Below are 20,614 nucleotides of genomic sequence, written 5' to 3'. Positions count from 1 at the left end.
TTGAAAAATACAACTTGTCCCGCAAAAAACAACCCCCCTCCCGCCCATGTAGCTAAGCAAATGCAAAAAGAAAAAAGTTCAGAAAAAGCAAAAATGAAAAAAAAAAAAGGGCCGGTTCCTTAATGGGTTAAAGACACTTTTGAATTTCTGCATTAAACCTTTTCCACATGGAAAGTATACAAAGTGCAGAATATTGTTCAGCTTTTCCACCCAATTAAGGCTAGATCTCATTGCTGACAGCTCCAAACTACTGAGCTGTTGAGCAGTTGTAAGGCTCCAGCTTGCTGTCACGGTAAGTTTTATGTAGCATACTGTCAAGGACCTTAGCAGCTCCTTGCTGTAGAGTAGACCTTGTTAAGCTTTCTGCTATTAATTCAGTCATAATTTTATATGACTGTTGGGCTTTTCATTGTAAACAATAAACTACAGTTCGTGCCTGTTGACTATATAATATACCTTCCTGTGTGCCCGTGACTGCCAATTTGTGCATACATAACGATAAACAGTATTCGTCATACAGTCATTTAATAATTTGTACACAAATATTTATATTTTATTTTCAAGCTTTTTATTGGCCCGTCTGACATTGAATCCAAAAAATATAGTTAAATAGTCTCCTTGCCTGCCCAGCAGTGCCTTAAGGTACTAAAGTAAACTAATCAGGGACTCCAGGGAACTATAAGGGGTGCAGCTGTTGCAGCTGCAACAAGTCCTTGGAGCTCCAAAGGACCCAAAACGTCTCTTTGTCCCTTATGAGTAGACCAGGGCTATATAAGAGCTGTGATTGCTGCGAGCCTGGTTACACATCTTGCATCTGGCTTGGTTTACAGTTCCCAGTCATTGTTACAAAGTTTGTCTAAAAAGTCTGACATTCATTTGCAGAAACACTGCCTTCCCATAGGTGGGGCTGCAGAGGTATTGTATCATCTCCCCTATTTACATATTTCCCAGAGCAGCATGGATGGGGGTATTATTGTATCTTGTCACCACCTGAAGTAGTGGTGGAGACAAGATTGACAGGGGGGGTGACGCCCCCTGTACCTGATTGGCTAGAGAGCTGCCTGCCCTGCAGGTTCTGACAGGCTACTAAGTTTCTCTGATGCGGCGGCACGAGATGCAGAGGATCCACAGCCAGTGCCAGCAGGGGACAACAACAGCAAGCATGTGAGTGGTGGCGGCCCCAGACGCTGAGGATCCAGAGGCAGCGGTGACAGGGGGTGACAGTGGCTTTCAGACAGCGGCAAGCGTGCGAGCGGTGGTGGTGGCCAGACATGCAGAGGCAGGGGTAGCAGGGGATGACATGCACAATCCTCGGAGTGGTGGCGGCACTGCTGGCAGCGGCGGCAGGAGAGGCACAGCCCTGTTGAATCCTGCGACTGCAGCGGCAAGGGATGGAACAGCGGCGGCAGGACACATGGAGCAGTGAGGGACCAAAGGCACTGACTGACAGCGGATGGATGGCTCCAGCACCGGCAGGATCACACATTCAGCAGAGGTGCCAGCTAATGGTTGGACCGGGGACGGCTGCTTTGGGGAAAGTAAGGTCTTAGCAGCAGCTTCAGTATAGACTTTTGCCCTGCCCTGGACGGTTAGGTTTAGGGGTTTGTTCTCCTGTTAGGCTTACATTATTAACTGTAAATGCTTTCATGTTACACCTGTAACATGGAAGTATTTACAGGTAATAATCTACGTCTAACAGGAAAACTAACCCCTAACCCTGACCATCCAGGGTAGGGCAAAAGTCTATACAGACGCTGATGCTGGGACCTTACAGAAGTCACCCAATCGGGAGCTAAAGGCGTGACAGGGGCGTCCCTCCATCCAAGCCCTGTCAAACCCCTTGCTTCTGGTGGTGACAAGATACAATAATACCCATGGATGGCCTTATGAGTTTCCTCATACTACTTCCAGGTGCTCTCCTTAAGGAGAAATGATACCCTTCCTGACCCATGTCTATAGGCCTCTCACTAGCCGAGCCAGAAACCTATTGCACACTGATGAGGGGCAAAAACCTTGAAACAGCTGTCTGTGTGTCGTATTCTGTTTTGGTTTACAATTCCCAGTCATTGTTGTAAGGCTTATCTAAAAGGTCTAACATTGACTTGCAGGAATGCTGCTTTCCAGTAGGTGGTGCTGTAGAGGTATTGCTTCTTCTTCCATTTGCATATTCCCAGAGGAGCATGGATGGCCTTATAAGTCTCCTCACACCCTCTAGGTGCTCTCTTTACCTGACCTGCATTTTGCACTGTGACCCACAAGCTTGAGGTTACACTCTGAAATCTGTAATATAATGTTCTTATTTTTATCTAGTCCATTTAAAAAATATAATACTCCTCTAATAAAATACATCAATGTTTAATTGAGTTGCCAATTAATTCAGTGAGAAGGAAGTATGAATATTTAACCTAATGTATTAAAAACCTGTAAATATTTCTAACAGTGATAGTCACCTTCTGAATCTATCCACTGACTCCTGGCATGAAGCAATCAAATCCGCTGTTTGCTTTACAGGATTACACAATAGCTTTTCAATGGCATGCATGACACCCTTTTTGTACATTCTAGACACCGCTAAGCGAAAGACTTTCCCCTCTTCGATATACCAGACCTACTCCTTGCCTAGCTACAATACGCCATGTGTTAAACCACTGCTGTGCCATATTACTACTTCCCTAGCTCTGCTTTTTGTCAGTCCACTCCTTCTCCACCATTACTGTCCATCAGACCTCTCCTGTACTAGAGATGTGCAGCCAATCAGTGACAGCTATATGAAGACAAATGATCAAGTTAATGATTAGCCTTCCCCATAGAGCAGATCTGCCCATATGTATGAAGAGAATGAGCACTGACTAACATGCGTAATGTCAGTCAGTGGTCAGATTATCTGCCAGTGTAAAAGGACCTTTCGATCACTCCTTCCTCAACACTACTGTGTGGAAGACCAATCCTGTGCTGGACTATTCCTTCCATGTACTACTATGTGCCAGGTCATTCCTTTCTTTGGTATCAGCTCACTCCTTATTTAGCTTTCTTGTGTGCCAGAACTCTCCTTTGGGAGATAGTGATGGCAAGAATACTGGAGGAAAGTTATGTTTTCCCTAAAATGCTGTCCTTCATGTATTAGACCTAGGAAGTATATCTCCTCCAGGAGAAGTTGGATGAGATATGAAGAATCCAGGAGTGTGGTTTCCTAAGCAGAGCATAGTCTACTTAGCAGTTTTAGTAAGTCTGTTTTGTGGAATGACAGGTAGGTTGACAGCAGGACCTATTGTTGCCTTCCTGGGACCAGTATGGGGTTTTCCTGTGAGCCACAGCCCGTTCAGCTCTTCAGCTCTATAGATGTGTTGTGAAGTGTTTATCAAACAAAAGCCATAAATCCAGTCCCCAAAGGTCCATGCCAAACGCAGATCCAGTTGGCCACAGCGCTTGTAAATACTTGTCAGATTTGTCACAGGCAAATCCTCAAATTGTGAACTTCTCCTAATTCTCAGCTTTCCTATGTGCTATCACCAACAGGTCATATCTTACGAAATTCACATTGAGAAAACGTGGCAATTTTTGATTTAGTAGGTAAGGCCAAATAAAGACATGTCCATCCAGTTGAGTCTATTACCCCCAATGTTGATCCAGGGGAAGGCAGAAAAACCCTATTGAGGTAGAAGCCAATTTTCACCAGTTAAGGGAACAAATTCCTTCCTGACTCCAATCTGGCAATCGTAATAATCTCCGGATCAACAACCAGTTATTAATTATTATAACATATAATATTGTACCATAAGGCTACACCCAAACTTATCATCTCCAAGGAATAAAACACTGCTGTGATCTCACTGCCCATAGGAAAGTATTTAGTAGCTTGGAAATCGCTTGAAAATCTCTCTAAAGAGGTTCTCCGGGAGTTCAACAAAACGGCCGCCTCTAAGCAGCCTGTGAAAACTTGTCTAGGAATGGGGTATTCACCTCTAGATTGCAGGGAGAAAAAGGTGGAGCCGGGGCCGAAGCCTAACATCACACTATTCGGTTTTGCTAGTCTGAATGGTAAGCCTCAGGAACAAACAATGTGGCATTAGGCTCGGTATCTCATCCAAACGTCCCCCGGTCTAGAGATGCTTTCAACCATCCTCGGACGGGTTTCCAAAGGCTGCATGGATAGTGATAATTTTCTAGAAATCCTGGACAACCTCTTTAAGGTTTTGGCTAGTCTATAGTAAAAAGTGTATGTGTAGCCCTACTAGTCTTATAAGGAAACTCACAACACATGACCTGAAGGCTGGGTTGAACAATACTTTCCTAGACCATTCTTCCGTTAAAGGGGTTTTGTCATTAAAAAAAAATTATCTAAACTTACCTATGCCTTCCCTGTCAGTCTCCTTATCACATCTTCTCCTGGTTGAGCTTCTCCAGTGCCCCAGGTCAGCTCACTGCAGGCTGGGCCCAGCTTGTTATGAGGGCTGCTTATCACAAATTCCTTCCGGCTGGGTCAGTGAAGGTCACATCCCTGTGCTGTAGCTTCACTGCCTAGGAAGGAATTGTAATCTATTTCAGAGAAAGCTGGCATGAGCAATCTCTGAAGAAGATAGGCAGTCCTCCTGCTGGCCTGTGAGCTGTGATGTATCGTACATTGGAAGACTGCCAACCAAATGTACGTAACCTCACAGGAAGGAGAAGAATCAGGCAGCTGGAGGTGAAGTGACCCCCTGGACTGCAAGAGACAAGAGAAGATAAGGGAGGTGGAGATCTGGTAAGTAGAATGATAGGGGAGGAATAGATAAGTATAGCATATTTCTTTTTTAATGACAGAACCCCTTTAATGTAAATTACTGCAGCAGTGGGGGAAATTCTCTCTCCACTCCTTTACAAAAACTACATATGTGTTCTTTCTAAAGAAAAAAAAGGCTGAAAGGTCATCAAAAGTGACTTTTCAGACAAGAAAAACAAGGGGAAAAAAGAAAGAAATAGCAGAACTAGTGTATTCAGAGGAGTATAATATGTCTATTAACTGCCTGGAGACTTTCAAGGGATTAAAAAAGAGAAACGTTGTTACTGCTTTATGCATAGAAAAGCTATTTTGATAGGATAATGTCCCTTTATGCCCCTGAAAGTCTGATTCACTGGATGAAGTGTCTGAGGATAATTGCCATACATAGCTACGCTTCTCTTATGATATTTTTCTCCAATCTATTGACATTTAATGCTTGGTCAAGCACTGGGATAATAGTAAGAACTCAATGCAAAATAAAGCATGTCCAATTGTGTGAGCTCTGGGCACCGCAAGACATTTGTATAAAATGTACCTTTTATAGCAAGGAAATACGTGCCACATGAAGGTGCCACTTTCATCCATTCCGAAAGGCGAACAGGCAAGAATGTATAATACGAGGTGCGATAAGTTGGCGGTTTTTTTTACAAAAGCTTTCACTGATTAAAATAGTTGCAGAGAGTCCGGAGGCAGCGAAGATTACATTATCACATTACGTGCTGCCGGGATAATAGTAAATTACTGAGGCGATTATCAAATGGAGTAGAGGGACACAATACTGTGCAGGAGGCTTCTCAATCCATTATGTGACCCTCGCTTCAATCATTTCTAAATGCACTTATAAAGAGTGTTTCTCGTTCACTTGTCTTCATCCAAGGTGTAATCCCTTCAAATCCAGATTTTTTTTTAAATAAAAATGTATTTTAGAGGCTATAGACAACCTTGAAATGCTTTCTTATCGTTCATTTGCTTCCTAAATATTAAATTAAAGGGGTTTTCTAGGCATTTACTATTGATGGTTTATCAATAGTTGATCGGCTTGGGTCCACCCAGGGGCGTAACTAAAGGCTCAGGGGCCCTGATGCAAAACGTGAGCTGGGGCCCCCCCTCTATCTGCATCTGTACCCGTACCCATACCTAAACCATGCTGCACAGAGATATAACTTGAAGCCTCTGGACCCCAATGCAAAGCCTGTAACAGGGCCCCCAACTATAATGCTTTATTCATAGTACTGGGCTCCCTATAAGGAGAAGAGAGGCCTTATGGGCCCCCTAAGGCTCCTGGGCCCGGGTACAACCGCATCCCCTGCACCCTCTATAGTTACGCCCCTGGGTCCACCGCTTGGGCTCCCCACAATCAGCTGATCCTCCAATCTGCTGTCAGTGCAGAGGGGCCTGACGTCTGAATTTGTGGTCATAGATGACCATAGAGGGGCCGTTCACATCGGCGCGGGTTACACCTACACCTGTATTGAATCGGCTGAGCAGCCCAATTAGTCCCTGGTGTTATTAATTAGCACCATAAAAAAACGCAGCTGCGTGTGTTTTAGCGAATTTTGCTGTACTTTTTCCACTACTGGGGATCGTTCACATGATGTAAAGGGCTGTGCAACCTAATTAGTCCCCGATGTTTTCAATTTCCCCGCCGGTCATTGTACAATTTTTCAGGGACAGGTGCACCCCCTAAGATTCTGAGTGTTACGAGCCTAAAAGTCGCATTTTTTTTTTGAGTGCGCAAAAGTGAATGAATCCACTTAAAGCAATGGGTTCTATCTTCTGAACAATGTGCACGCATATTTTGAGCATGCGGACGCGATCTTGTGAAGCCGCCCTTAGTCTAGATTTGCACCATGCTTTCATATGTATCAAGGTATACTACAAAATAAGGCCTCGGTCAGGCGAGCGTTTTTTCCTTTGCGTGAGCAAAACGAATGCATCTAAAAGAACCAATGCGTTCCTATAGGAGCATTCATATGCAAGCAATTGGGCACGCAAAACTCTGCACACCTAAGAAAGATAGAACGTGCACCGTCTTCTTCTCTCTTCCTGTGCATATGAAACACTGCCCGTTCACACATTTTTTCAGCACATGCAAGCAGCGCAAAAAAAAACGCTTGTCTGACGAGGCCTAAGGGCTACACCTATATGCTATTTTTGATTAGTTTTTTTCTCTCCTGTATACAGTAGTGGGTATATTTTTCTTCTGACAGATGCAAAGATAAGCTTGACTCTGTTCTCATATCTATCAGTAAACTTGGTTTTGGTACCATGTATGCAGTAAGCTCTGTACTGTACTTATGTAGCAAGCTCAATTCTAATCCTGTATCTGTGCAGTAAGCTGGGTTCTTTTATCATACATATGTAGAAAACTTGGTTCTGTTACCATATCTATGTAGCGAGACGAGTTTTGCTACTGTATCTATGTAGTAATATTAGTTCTGTTACCATATCTACACAATAAGTTTTGGTAATGTATTTATGTCGTTAGCTTGGTTCTGTATCCGTATCTATGCAATAAGCTCGCTTGTGTATCTATGTAGTAATCTTGGTTTTATTAATATAGCAATGTAGCAAACTTGGTTCTGTTACCATATCACATTCTATCTATCACCTTCTGCTCTCATTACCTTTTACCGCAGCGGCGTTTCAGAAAAAAAAGGTACTTTGAAATTTGACTCAGAAACAGAACTTATACACAACCATTATCGCTCAAAATTCATTAAAAGGAGCGAAAGTGAGCGATAATCGTTATGTGTAAAAGTCATTATGCACTATTCGTTCACTTGTCATTTCTCGCTGAGTTTCAGCTTGCATAAACATAGTCTCGAGTTCGTTCGCTTGTCGTTAGGTTTAAATGGCAATCAATCAGTTGTTCAGTCCTTCACTTGGGTGATTGTTTGCCCAGCTAAACAAAATGACTCATGCCTCAGCAGACAATGGCTTTTTCTTTGCACTAATTAAAAACCTCTGGCCTAGAGATTCTTTGCATATACACACATGTACATATACAGCGTAACTTAGCTAATGAGGGAAATGGGGAGGATTTCAAATGATTATCTTTACGTGTAAACGGTCATCATTTGAAAGCAAAAAAGTAGTTATGTCGTTCATTAGTTCGTTCAAACAACAACTGTGGAGTCTAAATGGGCCTTTAGAGTCACGGATGCGGACTGTGCCAGCCTCTCCCCACCCACATCATGGAGAGTGACAGCTTTTTTGTGTATGGGGAGAGAAGTGTCAATCTCCATGATGCGGGCAGGGAGAGGCCGACATGGTTCGTTTCCGTGACTCTAAGTCAAACTGCAAAGAATCTAGTATCTTTTTTCAGAAACATCACTGCGTTTCAGAATAAAACATACAGGGGGCAGTAGGCATACCTGTCCGGGGCACTTAGTGCCTGTGGTTCCCTCAGCATGAACCTGATGACAGACTCCCTTTAAATATCTGAAGCTTCTGAAGAATGGGCTTGAGGATATTGCAAATTGCGTGATTTAATTCAATGATAATGCAACAGAAAAACGTGACATGTGTTGTTCTTGTATAGATGGAAAGTGGGCCCTCAGAATCAATTTCACTGGGGGCCCCATGTACCCTAGTCCGATACCGGCCATGTGCATTGGCTTTGACATGTCATGAAATTTCATGAGAGCAGCTTCTTAGAACAGCAAAGCTACTGACAAAACAAAAACCGAGGCACAGATAAAGGGATATGTTTTTAATACTAATAAATCACCTAAAATCTGTATTTTTTCGATTTAAAACCCTATAAATTTCATGTCCTACAATATACACATTTAATGACTCTATTTACAGTAGTCAAAACCTGCATATTTGACTATTTTCTGATTTGACCACAATGTTTCCAGTCATTTAACTTCATAATTCACATTTCCAGGAAAAAAAAAATACATCAAAAACCGTTATTTTATTTATAAAGTCGGTAAAAACACCCTACGCAGCCTGACTATAATTTATGGGCATTTAAATTTGGAAGCTGTGATCTTTTTGGCTATGAAAAAAGAGCCTGAGGGTGAAAAGCTTTAAGTCCCTAATAAAGTTTGTTAAGCGAACATTGTAGCAGATATGCCTGACTGAAATTCTGCAAATGCCAGCCTATTTCCCTTGGACCTTGCTGAGGAAAAGCATTTGCCAATAGGAAATTTAATTTACTGGAAAATAACATCTGGCTGGATTCTGCTCACATCAAATTAGAGGGCACAGCGTATGTACATGTAAAGGGGGAAACATACAGAAAGACGCAGAAGGAGGAATCTGGGTCCGTTTCTCCACTTGTAAATGTATCAGTGTAAATTGTAACAAGTGCTCTGCTGTTATTTTGTTTCCACGCGTTCTTTTCTGCAAACTGCTACATTGACGTAATATATTGGATCAGGCCTCGGTCACACGGGCGTTTTTTCGCGCGATTTGCAGATCGCATAACGGATGCGCATCCGCAAATCGCGTGACCGGGGCCGACGATTCGCTGAAAAATCTGCACCTAGCAGCGTTTTCAGCGAAACGGCCTAGCGATGCCTGCTATCCTCTGCCACAGCTGTGGCAGAGGAGAACGATGTTCGCCCATTGAATTCAATGGAGCCGGCAATACAGCAGGTTCCACTGAAAGCAATGGGCTGCCGGCAAGCACTGGGTGAATTTTCGGGGAAGGGCTTAAGTGCAGGGACCAATCAGAGGCAGCTCTCAGCTGTCATTCAATAGCTGAGAGCTGCCTCTGATTGGTCACTGCGCTCAGCCAATCAGAGGCAGCACTCACTCACCCATTCATGAATTCATGAATGGGCGAGTGAGAGCTGCCTCTGATTGGTGAGGGCTGCCCATTCAGCAGCGGGGGATTTTAAATCCCCGCCTGCTGAATACTACAGAGAGCAGTTCAGGAGAACTGCCGGCCGGACGCGGCTGAACTCCATCTGCCGGGACCAGGTGAGTATAAATATTTTTTTATTTTTACACATTTTCAGGATGGTTTTTAGGGAAGAGCTTATATTTTAAGCCCTTCCCCAAAAATTCATCCAGCGTTTGCCGGCTCCATTGACTTCAATGGGAGAACATTGTTCTTCTCTGCCACAGTTGTGGCACAGCTGTGGCAGAGGAGAACAATCTTAGTATATGTTCTCAATGGGGTCAGCGCTGCTGACGCCGGCCCCATTGAGCGCATATACAAGCACCGATTTGCGCAGAACCCAGTTACATGCGTTCTGCGAATCGGTGTGTCCTAAAATTATCGGCACATCCGCATCAAAAACGGACATGTGACCAATCCCATTGCTTTGCATTGGGTCTACAAATCTGCAGATCACAAGCGCGTCTGCAAATCGGACCTAAAAACGTCCGTGTGACCGAGGCCTCAGTGTCAGCTTACTTTGAAGAACATAGCAGTAAATTGTATAAATAACAATCCTCTAATAAATTATCCTACCAAAACTAACTGGATACGTGAGCATGAACCAAAAGTAGTATTTATTTACATATCGTAATACTTAGTGGGGCTCCTTTGGCCCTGATGATACTCTCTGTGGTATATTTTCTACTAATGTTGGATGCACTTCACCTGGTATTTCCCTCGATTCATTCTGCAAACATCTGTAGAGTTCTCTCTCAAAGATGATGGATGCTGGTCATATTTCCTGACCCGCTGTTCCAGTTCTTCCCAAAGATGCTCGGTAGGGTTCAGGTCGGACTCTATGATGCCAGTCCAATCGTGGAACATCCATATCCTTAAACCTTGTTGGATTTGTGACAAGGCGCGTTGTCTTGTTGAAGGATTGCTGACCGTTCCTAGAGTATTGTCACATTGTTGGCAGCACATTATTGTCTAGAATGTCCGGGTTCATGGTCCTTGTCACTACAACAAATAGACCGAGACCATGCCACGTAAAACATCCCCAAACCATAATGGAACCTCTGCCGTACTTTACTGCTGGCACAACACATCAGGCAATATACATTCTCAAGACATCTTCCAAACCCAGGTACGTCCATTGGATTTGAAGATAAAGTAGCGCGATTCATAACTCCGTAGAACGTTCTTCCATTGCTCAACTATCCAATGACAATACTCCTTGCAGCATTGCAGATGGGCTGATGCATGACGCTTTGTGATGGACAGCTAGTGTACAGCGGCATAACCCGTATATCCAATAGCGTGCAGTTCCCATCACAAACTATGGCTGACACTTCCAAGGATATGCATCCTATGTAGCATGGTTAAGAACACATGACGTGCTAATAAGACACAATCCATTCTACTAATAGGGGCGTCCAAATACTTTTGGTAGAATAGTGTTGAAAATTATTGGAATTGCTCTCATTAATATTAGGCATCACTACACCAGGAAGAAACTGCACTGCAGCAAATTTCAAAATGTTTGCCTTTTCTTGGCCTGCAAATTGGTCCATTGAAGAGAATGGTCTGCCGGTACCCCTGACTTGTTTTTCAGGGAAGAGCTTTACATATAAGCTCTTCCCTGAAAAACAAGAAGTTTAGTGTAAAAAAAATAAAACATACCCTCTGCCACTGGCGTGTCCCCTGCGGGAATGAAGAACACATCTGCTGCATGCGGCAGATGTTTCCTTCATCCTCGCTAGTAAAAAGAATTCCCTGCTGCTTCATCTGCCACATCTGTGACAGATGCAGCAAAGGAATTCTTCATCCCTGCGGCGAATAAAGAATTCCCTACCACAGCTGTCACTGATCCAGCTACCGGCATCCTGTAATTGTTTTTCTAGGAAGGGCTTTAAATATAAGCCCTTCCCTGAAAAACAAGAAAAAATGGTGATAAAAGAATACTCACCTTTCTTCAGCTGCCGGGGCTCAGCTGCGTCCAGCTGGCTCTTCTCTTGCACTGCTCTGAGGAGTATTCAGCAGGCGGGGATTTAAAATCCCCGCCTGCTGAATTGGCTGTCTCTGATTGGCTAAGCACTGTGAGCAATCAGAGGCAGCTCTCAGCTATTGAATGACAGCTGAGAGCTGCCTCTGATTGGTCCCTGCGCTCAGCCAATCAGAGGCAGCACTCACTCATTCATGAATTCATATGTGGACCTTCATACACGCGTGTTTTTACACGTACATAGGTGCACACCTATGTACGCACACAAACACGTTGATAATTTAAATTTCCCATGCAGGTCAATTTGTAGATTTTTTCCACACCATGTGAATGAGATTTTTTTTTATTTCATTCACTTTGCTTTTATGGTAATATGCTGCATATTTTCCACATGCAAATCTGCTGTGCAAAATACACAGTATATACCCTACATGTGAACATGTCCTCCGGCAGAAAAATGGAGCTAGTGCAGTCAGGTATACAATGCATGTTAGGGCTCCTTCACACGGGCATACTTGCGTAAAATAGAACCCATTGATTTCATAGAACGCTCGTGTGAAGGAGACTTTAATGTTGTCATTCTCATTTCTACAGACATCAGGAACTCCTGCTCATGAACACTGGTTAAAACTACACCACCTTTACCCACAATGCCCAAACAATGATATAGATAGATAATATAAGCCATTGCCATATGATTGGCACCATACGCTCTTGGCACAGTCTTGTACCGTTCCTCAGTATAGCCTTGCTGGAATACCTTGGCAATGGTAGAAGAATAATAACATGGTCTCCATCTGGTCATGTAACATGAAGGAGATAAACGTGTTCTGCAGGATGACCTTGATATAGATGACAGCAGGCTTAGCTCGGGCATCAGATGGGAGAGATGAGTTCCTTGTGGTTCTGAAGGGCAACTGAAAGATCCCACTGGGGTTTGTTAATGAATGAAGTGTTAATGAGCTATAGCCTGTATCAACAATGTTGACTTTTTCTATTATTGCCTCGCTGTAGTAGACTGATCATAGATGACTTCTCATAGTTTGTACTCATTGCTGCATGATATTCATCATCAATCATTACACAACTGTGGAATATGTTGGGAACTACATCTTTATAGTGATATAAGTTGGTGTAGTGACTGATGGGTATCTATAGCCTATTATATCATATATTGACTCTATCTCATTAGTTAGCCTAGGAAGCAATACACATGCACAATTTTATTGCATTGCTGTGTGTCCTATCCTTGTCTGTTTTCATGGATTAGAATAGGACATGCAATTTGCAGTGTCTGTGCAGATCGGACAGCACATACATGGCTGTCCGTATGTTGTCCGAGAGAAGTTTTATCCAAGATTTCCGGGCCTTAGAATGCCTGATGCAACATATATCTTTTGGGACAAAGTAAATCATGAACCAGTTTCACTACAAATGCTGAATTCTGTACAATCTGCTATTTAATTTCTTATTGATAGCCTAATAATTAGCATTTTTGCATTGCAGCACTGGGGTCTTAATTGGGAATTGGAAAACCAAACAAGGCAACATCTGCATGGCTGTTTGGGCTTTTGCTTGTACTCTAAAGATGAGCGAGCACGCACAGGAAGATCAGTTACTCCAGCGAGCATCGCTCATCTCGAGTAACTGCCTTCTCGTCCGAGCGTGCTCGGGTGGACGGCGGGGGTGAGCGGAGGTTAGCGGGGGGAAGAGACAGAGAGATTTCTCTCATTCTCCCCCCCCCCCTCCCTTCCGCTCTCCCCCGCTGCCCCCCGAGCACGCTCGGACGAGAAGGCAGTTACTCGAGATGAGCGATGCTCGCTCGAGTAGCTGACCTTACCGAGCTCGCTCAACAGGTTAACCGGTAGGTGCTGGAGAAAAATCAGATTGTGAGGTTTATTGTAGACAGTGGCTGCTATAATGTATTTATTTTCCTCTTGTTCATACAGAGTATCAGGGAATTAGTTACTCACTGGAGACCACTATCCACCTCCATAAGACAGTTGGCACATGGACAGGAACTCTCTTCCCCAATAAAGTTACTTTAGTCTGGCCTCTGCCAGCTTTAGTATGCTTGTCTACCCAGCAGATTTCACCCAGCACTTGATATCAATATTTGGCCATCTGGCCTCTTACTAAACATACAATGCCCTTTCTAATAGGCCCAGTGCCTGAAAATTACAAAGATATCACATATACCTGCACAGGGGGCATCTTTATTGACCATTTTCTTAAACTATGGCCATTTAGTGCTTAAACTCATCCCTACAATGGCTGCACTGCTAAAAGGGGCAAACATTGTGCAGAAATTGCCACTACCGACATCAGTCCCTGTCCCCACTGCAGCTCATCATCTAATTTCCCTATCTCAAGCACACACCTTTAGACCAATTTAACATAAAGCCAATGAACCTATGAATACATTTTTGGAATGTGGGGGGAAACTGGAGTAGACCAGATCTAAAACAAGGAGAACACAGAAACCCAATGCAAATGTTGCCCTTGATTGGATTTAAGCCCCGAGCTACAGTTCTGCACTGCCAATCACTGGGCCACCATTCTGTCAATAGTGGCATCTCTGCACAGTGTTATAGAATATGTTGTAGCAATATAAATAGGAAATAAATTAATGTATCCCATTAGGTTCTCCCATTGAGGCTGTTGGATGAGAGGCTCAAGTGTAGCTTTTGGAGTGGCACTCTGGAATTTCACATCATGTATCTATAAGGTTATGGGCTCTTTCACACGAGCGTATATCGGCCGCTGTTTTCACGAAGAGTAGTAAAAACTCGTGAACGGGCGCACAAATCTAACGTTTGTGCGCCCATTCAGACGGCATAGGGCCCGGTGCATATATTTGTCGAGGCCGCCATGCCGTTGCCCCGTCCCCTTCCCTCCCCCTCACCGGCTCACCCCCTCTCTCTTCCCCTCCGGCTGACTGCAATGGGAGAGGGCAGGATGGGGGCGTAGCTAAGCAGCCGGAGGGGAGGAGAGACGAGGAGGGAGTTAAGCAGTCACGCTGCTAAACTCCCTCCCACCTCCCTTCTCCGGCCGCTGTCATTGGCTCCCATAGGAACCCATGCAGCGGCCGACGTATTTTGGCCCAAAAGTTAGTTCCAGGACTATCTTTTTGGCCTGACGTAAAAACGCCCGGCACTATATTGGCCAGCCGGGCACGTTTACATCACGGGAATACAGCCATGTGATCTGATGCATTGGAATCCAATGTATCATATCACAGCATATATTGGCCGACCGTGAAAACGGCGGACCGATATACACTCGTGTGAAAAAGCCCTTAGGGTGTGAATACAACCATCTATATAGAACTTTCTTCTTCCCAGTGTTTGTGCTTGTTTCCATACAAGCTTATTCTCTCATATACCAAAAGGATGTTGAGGTTAATTACGTTTATTCAAAATTAGTTATACTTCGTATGTCTGGAATGGGAAATCACATTATGCACCCCATGGGACAGACACCAATACTTGTATATACGTTCTTCCCAACATGAAAATATGTAGCTATTAGAGATGAGCGAGCATACTCGCTAAGGACAATTGCTCGAGCGAGTATTGTCCTTAGCGAGTACCTGCCCGCTCGGAAGAAAAGGTTCGGGTGCCGGCGGGGAGCGGCGGGGGAGAGCAGGGGGGAACGGAGGGGAGATCTCTCCCTCCCTCTCTCCCCCCCTGCTCACTCCAGCAACTCACCGCTCCCCCGCGCCGGCAGCCAAATCTTTTCTTCCGAGTGGGCAGGTACTCGCTAAGGACAATGCTCGCTCATCTCTAGTAGCCATCCCTACAATATCACATAAAAGTAAACTAATGCTCACCCCATATGTGAATTCAAGTGTCTGGTATCACAACATGACCATGTTCGGATAACACTGGCTTAAGTACGGTAATGTAGCAAAAAAGGAAAAAAATAGTCTGGCACTGGGATACAATCTAACTTCCTTATTGAGCACACATTAAAACCGTGTACATGGCTACATATCAAGGTTCAAAGAGTCTTCTGCCGTTTCTTTTTTGCTACAATATCTTAGCCAACGTTCTTCTTGTCTCTGAACCAAAGGTTCAAGACCTCCACTGTCTGAGCCCTAAAATGACAATCTGTGCTGCTATACAACAAAAGGACCACCAGGGCTTATCAATGTGACTCTCGTAGCCATTTACAATACTAATTTTGTACAACAACAGAAATTACGAAGCCTACACCACTTCTCATGACAATGTAGTTTACATAGGGGACGTCGCATTACCATAAAGCATTCAGCTCAGAATGCCTGCACTAATTTTAGCCGTTTGCCAGGAGACGTAAATAATATGTTTATGCAATTAAAATCTTAATTAATGAAATTATTCACACTTCTCCAGACAGTACTGCGGAATGATATGTAAACAGTGACAGGGAACACGGCTGATAAGCCTTCACCAAGAAGCCGTAGGCGGCGCCATACGCATCCTACTCTCACCTTCCACTGCTAATAGTTCTATGCAGAGTGATGAAACCTTGCAATCGCCATTATAAGAGGATCCACAGATGCAGGGCCGTATTTCTAGGGCTTGGACAGAATTATAGCTCTGCATTGTTGTTTAGATCTATACTACAACGGCTTCGGTGTTTCAGCAAAGTACATAAAAATTGACATATACAAAGCATTGTGTCAGCAAGCAGGACTCGAAAACTTTCCAAAACTCCAAGCAGTATTGTTACTTAGAGTGTTCTCTTAAAATCCATTATAAATGCACGCCTGTCTCCATCTCTTAATACAAGCTGTAAATTTAAACCTAGATATGTGAATACAGGATAAACGTCATGGCGAGAAGCCCACCCTCGTCCATTACTTTTACCATTGTCAGAGTTCTTTGGCTTGAGCTATAGTCTTGAAGTAATTGTAGGGGTTGCCCATAGCTAGTATCTAGTTTTGCACCTCAGCTCTATTTAATTGAATGGGGGTAGGGCTGCGATAGCAGACATAACCCATGGACAAGAGTGGCACTGTTTTTGGGAAAAGCGCATATCTTCTTTCTACTATTATATAACCCCTTTAATTTAATGGGTTGTCCACTTGTACACTATTGATGGCCCAGATGTAAAATAGGACATCAATAGTAGATCAGTAGGGGTCTGCAACCACATTAATTAGCTGTCTGCTGGCTTAGTGTGCTTGTACACTGGATTGATTTCTGCAGGAAGCAGACAGCTTCATTCTCACTGCAGTGGCCAGGCTTGGTATTACAAGTGCCTATTGAAGCAAATGAGAATTTCACCTGCATTTCCAAGCCTGGCCACTGAATTGGGAATAGAGCTGCCTGCTTCCTGTAGAAATTAGTAATTAAATGAGCATACCAGCCTAGCAAATAGATGATCAGAGGGGTTCCTGTATGATTGACCTCTACCAATTTACTATTGGTGGCCTGTTCTAAGGATAGGCCATTAATAGTTTACAAGGGAAAAATCCTTTTAACTCATGGAATGCTTGAGTTTAGAATGCATAATATATTAAAGTGACCCTCTAGTTTTGGGGCAAATTTTTGTCCTGGGGTAAGTGGTTAGGGCTACATTACATTCTTTGCTGATGTCCCTCCGATTCGCAGGTTTGGGATCCTGTTTTCAGTCGCCCGAGATGGCAGCTGCAATTTTCTAGTTACACTAATGCAAACTGTGTATTGCTCTTTGATTGGCCAGCACTGATCACATGTGTAGTGCTGGCCAATCAGAGAGCAGTGTACAGTGAATTGATATTCTAACATTACCAATGCAATGTGGATATGAGGTAGTCTGAAGATTGCATCAGCTATCTTGGATGGCTGAAAACTGGACCCAAAACCACTGCATATGAGGGGCATCCGCACAGAAGACCAACAGCAGATAATATAACTGCCTCCTTTGGTGCCCTGACGGAATTTAGTCCCAAAACCGGAAAGTAATTTTAAAGTGTATTGTTGCATAAATGTTAAAATCATATTGCAAGATGTAAAGCAGTAGGTAGTTAAAGGAAGTCTTTAATTGGAGTAGGTACTTTTACAATGGCCTAATGAACTCAACTAGTAAATGCAATTAAACACACTAAAAGCCCTCCTCAAACTTCTTATGGGAGCTGTAATGGTGACCATACACTATATACCCTGTTTCCCTGAAAATAAGACATACCCCGAAAATAAGACATAGCATGATTTTCCAGAATGTTTGAGGATGCAAAATGATTTTTCAGGCTTTTTGAGGATACTTGAAATATAAGCCCTACTCCAAAATTAAGCCCTGCTAACAGTTAATTTAAAAAGTCAATTTAAATAGTGTCCAGGCAGCTATACATGTAAAAAAGTTAAACCTTTTTGAACAAAAATTAATATAAGACACTGTCTTATTTTCGGGGAAACACGGGTAGTACAGGGGCTTCCCTCCTCTTAGTGAGCCCCGCTGCCAAGAGAGAAGAAACATTTCCTACTTGTAATGAGTCGAAGGAAATAAGTGAGCCTCCAGTTCCTGACTATACAAAAGGGTTCACTAAGTGGCAGGATGCCACATTGCTATATATAGCGGGCATTTAACTTTGGACCCCCAACTGGCACTCCAGGGGGCAATTGCATTCAGTAATTTAGGCTAAGGGCCCTTTAACACAGATTAATCATTGTTCAAAAAACTTGTTGGATCGTGGAAATTTGAACAAATCATTCAGTGTAAACACGGCCAACGAATGAACGATGAAAAATAATTCATTCGCCATGTATTTTATGCAGACAGAAAAATCATTTTTCGCTCTTCGTTGCATGTGAACAGTGATTGTTATAGCCTTATAGACGCTCATTTCCACGAGGCGCCTAAAGTTATATATAGTGATTTCAGACAGAACATGTTGGATAGAAGAAGACACCATTTTGCACCTTACCTTGAAATATAGCTGCATTCTGAATTATCAGGAACTTCAACTTAGCGCTGGCCGCCTGAATGAGCTGCTCCATGTTTACACGAGAGGCAACCTGATACCTTTCCTCCATTTTCTTTGAACAACATGTTGAGGTTTTTGTGACACAGACTTGTAGATCTGATCCTGGAAGAGTACAATATAAATATTTAGCAGAGCATTCACTGTAAGAGCTCTACCCCAACCCCAAAATAAATAGCAGCACAATGCAGTAAATAGATTTGGGATTAATAACTTCCTCCAAATACAAACATTTTTAAAGTGTTGTTTTCCGTGTACAAATATTTGAGCGTTTTAGTAAATCATTAACAAAGAACAGACACAGTGCCATTTTCTAGATAATATCTCTCTACTTTGACCATAATAAGAACTGATCGTTTAAAGTGCACCTTCAGTGATCTACTTAATATACTCTAAGGATATGCACCATAGTGGGCAAAGCAGGACCAAACTTGAATTACTGCAGCCCTTTACTTTCTCCCTACACAGAGGCAGATGAGATAGATAGATAGATAGATAGATAGATAGATAGATAGATAGATAGATAGATAGATAGATAGATAGATAGATATGAGATAGATAGATATGAGATAGATAGATAGATAGATAGATAGATAGATAGATAGATAGATAGAGGCAAATTATTTTTTCCCAAACATGTAGTTACTAATTATAAGTTATGAACGTGTCCATAAAAGCAACTTGCTGTTTAAGAAAGCCCTGAGATTACAGCAGCCTCTGCATTGATTCAAGCAATATGTAGGAGTATGATAGTGCAGAGGGGAAGAGAGTCAAGTGTAAACTAGTGAGCTCTTAGAGATTTAGGAAAAAGGAGAGGTCTGCAGTACAAATAATTGTGCTTTAAAGGAGAAAGCTCCACAAAATGTATTGTACATGAGGATTTCAGAGCACCAACCTTTTATCTTTCACTGTATGTACTCCTTAATAAAGACCCACTTAAAGAGATCGATGTGTAGTGGCATATAGGCTTATACAGTTTGATCAAAATGTATACTAAGAACTTTATGATCATTTTTATAAAAATGTGCTTAGCAGCAATAGACCAGAGTGTAAATGATAAATGTGTAGTCCATTTCTTTTCCTATGGATGTAGTGTATGTACACTTGAAATAGTGCAAATGAATAGAGAATATCTATGGAAATGGATTTCTAATATTGTCCATAGATGGTTGTATGAGACAGATGTGCTTTCCTATTGTGACACTGAGTATCAAATGCAATTTTGCTACACACAATCAACACAGTCAATCGCCAGGGGAAATAGAATACAAAACTGTATAAATCAGCGGTGCAATCATAATATTGCTTACTAGAGTTCACAGACTCTTTAACAACCAAAGCACTATGTACAGTCAGAATCTAAAGAGAATCTGTCACATTGAACATACAGACCATACTGCAGGCAGTACATAATATAGCAGAGAAAGCAGAGAAAGCTGATATATAGTATTGTGGGGAAAGATACAATGTAACTTATCCAGTAATGATCAAAATCTCAGCTCATTGTGGAGTTAGGAGCCCAACTGGAAGTGTTAATCAGTGCTTGACATTATTTCTGTATGGACATTCATATAGGGGAGTTTGTCAATTACTGAGTAGGACCACCCACTGGACTGGAGGAGAGAAAAGACTTTTTTTTTCTAATCCTGCACAACCCCTTTTATTAATATACATAGTATTAATCAAAAGTTTGGACACACCTCGTCATTCAATGCTTTATCTTGTTTTTTTTACATTATGTCTTCATATTGAAGACATGAAAGGTATGAAGAGCATATATGCAAGTAAGTAGTCAACAAAAGAGTGTTTAATAGAGATGAGCAAATATACTCGCTAAGGCACATTACTCGAGCGAGTAGTGCCTTAGCCGAGTATCTCCCCGCTCATCTCTGTAGATTCGGGGGCCGGCGGGGGGCGAGGAGCGGCGGGGGAGAGCGGGGAGGAACGGAGGGGAGATCTCTCTCTCCCTCTCTCCCCCCCGCTTCCCGCCGCAACTCACCTGTCACCTGCGCCGGCCCCCGAATCTTTAGAGACGAACGGGGAGATACTCGCTCGAGTAAT

At 42.9% G+C, this 20,614-nt stretch overlaps 1 protein-coding gene across 1 annotated transcript in view; it reads right to left on the bottom strand.

Annotated features, from left to right (window-relative positions):
- The window catches only part of GPC3 (glypican 3), a 440,854-nt gene that overhangs the window by 369,138 nt on the left and 51,102 nt on the right, over positions 1-20,614 (bottom strand). Inside the window, exon 2 of the mRNA XM_066581848.1 lies at positions 18,497-18,658. Coding sequence (XP_066437945.1) covers positions 18,497-18,658 — 162 coding nt within the window. The remainder of the gene's footprint in view (positions 1-18,496; positions 18,659-20,614) is intronic.

The sequence above is a fragment of the Eleutherodactylus coqui genome, chromosome 10 (genome assembly GCF_035609145.1).
Source record: "Eleutherodactylus coqui strain aEleCoq1 chromosome 10, aEleCoq1.hap1, whole genome shotgun sequence".
NCBI classification, from domain to species: Eukaryota; Metazoa; Chordata; class Amphibia; order Anura; family Eleutherodactylidae; genus Eleutherodactylus; species Eleutherodactylus coqui.
Note: the sequence above shows the minus strand (reverse complement) of the source record. Positions and strands in the feature narration are given on the sequence as shown.